At 38.7% G+C, this 1,928-nt stretch overlaps 1 protein-coding gene across 1 annotated transcript; it reads right to left on the reverse strand.

The window, feature by feature from the left end:
* Positions 1-827: 827 nt before the first annotated feature.
* LOC113238418 lies at positions 828-1,541 on the reverse strand. Its single transcript, XM_026475246.1, has one exon. It carries the CDS (start codon positions 1,539-1,541, stop codon positions 828-830), a length of 714 nt encoding a protein of 237 aa, XP_026331031.1.
* Between the last annotated feature and the right edge of the window lie 387 nt (positions 1,542-1,928).

A 1,928-nucleotide genomic window follows, 5' to 3' on the forward strand; every position in this document is an offset into this window, starting at 1 on the left:
TCCAAGAAGTTCTGTAACTGTAAAGAGAACGATTTCAAGGTTATGTTACCACTTTTTTGTTCACACAGATACAAAACACAAAGGTGTAAAGTGATAATTTGATCACTAGGAGTTTTCAAAGATAACGCAAGCCATAAATCTTCCGCTGAAGATTGATAAGTGAGTTGAGGAATAACGGCCAACTCCTTGCGGGTAGCAATAAGCACTCCACCTCCTAGGGCTTGCCCTGTCAATGAATAATCACGATCTCGCCGCCAAACCACATACCTACCATCGAATAACTCCGAGTTCGCAATCCCATCCAATAACCATGTCTCAGTAAGTATAATAATATCACATGACTTCGTAAGTAAATTGCAATAAAAAACTAAGGTCTTTGTGCGAAGCCCCCTAACGTTTTGATAATAAACGGTAGGAAAATGTGAATTATTCATAGTAATAGCCATTTATAAGTAAATTAACGAAACAGTCTAATAAATTCATTAAATAATAAAACGAATCGAACGTAATAGCCATTATTAGAAAGAGAAAGAAACAGTGAGTCAAGCAATGCCATATATAGACCATAGCAGGTAAGAAAGAGATGGATAGATGTTGCACATAATACACGCAAGTGCATACAACAGTTCTAGCAAAAAATGACAAACAATAGCGCGAGCCGGACAGAGCAAAGGTACTCAAACTTTTAGCAATGTAACACAAGTGAAGGTAAATATAATTTTTAAAATATTTCAGGTAAATTACAAAAGAATGCAGTAATTGAATGCAAGTACAAATAGTGATTATGAACGTAAACATTTCAAAATATAATATTAGCAAGTAACACTCTATTGCAACTTGTTTAAATCCGTATGACCATTGACTATAAGAATTTTCGAGGTATCATTCTTACGCACGTGAATTTTACCATACTTCACCCAGATGTACTGGTATCCTTTGGCTTTCAGCGTAGTCTTAACAGAAGTTAACAAACGTTTATACTCCGGGGTCAGATGGTCATTCAAAAAGATCGACTGAGTACTGTCACTGAATCCGATGTCACTCGCCGAAAGCTTCTTCTTAGAACGGGCAGATGCAATAAAATCTTCTTTAACATAGCGATTAGTGAAGCTAACTATGATGAGCTTATCTTTGGAATTCTGCATCGGGACTCTAGAAATATAATTGATGCTTGATTTCTGGATCGGGTAGTCGACGGCTTTTGATATGTGGTCTACGACGGTGAACAAGTTTTCGTTTTTCTTCAGCGGGACTCCCTTGATCTCAATATTATTCAGACGCTGCCATTGATCCCTACCATTAAGCTCACTTCTTAGTACAGTGACTTCATTATTCAAAGTATGAATATTTTCTTGCAATGCAGCTATTTTCGGCAACTCATTCTCCACAGACTGCAGCCTCGCATTATGGTCGTCCAAAATAGAACTGTTGAACTCACATGACTTCTTGAGTTCCTCAATCTCACTTTTGATTGATTTGACGTCTTGCATGAGAACCGGCAGACTGGCTAGGTGGTTTTTCATGGACCGTAACTCAAGCATTATAGCATCCAATGTTACTGTGTCAGAAGTAGGTAGGGGAGAAGTGGCCTCCGCTCGGCACGAGGAGCACCTCCATACCGATCTGCGCTCAGCTCCAAGCCTTCGATAGCCCTGCTCACACAACAAAAACCAAGTACCCTATTGCAACAACTACATTGAGCAGTGTCGTTGACAACAGCATTACAGCGAGCACAATGCATGATGATCACTTTATATTTTTAAAATAATTAATAAAAAGTTTGAGAATCTCTAGCGCTAAGGCACACTGCGAATGGGTACAAACGATGTTACTCGTAAGCGAGTTCGAGCGATGATATGAAATGATGATATGATGATATGATTGTTTGAAAACTATTCTGCCATATCATTACTGTGACAACTGCGCTC

This window comes from Hyposmocoma kahamanoa, unplaced genomic scaffold, assembly GCF_003589595.1.
Source record: "Hyposmocoma kahamanoa isolate Upper Pololo Valley unplaced genomic scaffold, ASM358959v1 95607, whole genome shotgun sequence".
NCBI lineage: Eukaryota > Metazoa > Arthropoda > Insecta > Lepidoptera > Cosmopterigidae > Hyposmocoma > Hyposmocoma kahamanoa.

What these genes read in the sequence shown, in the direction of transcription:
- LOC113238418 (XM_026475246.1), bottom strand. Translation starts at nt 1,541, where the DNA reads ATGCTTGAGTTACGGTCCATGAAAAACCACCTAGCCAGTCTGCCGGTT.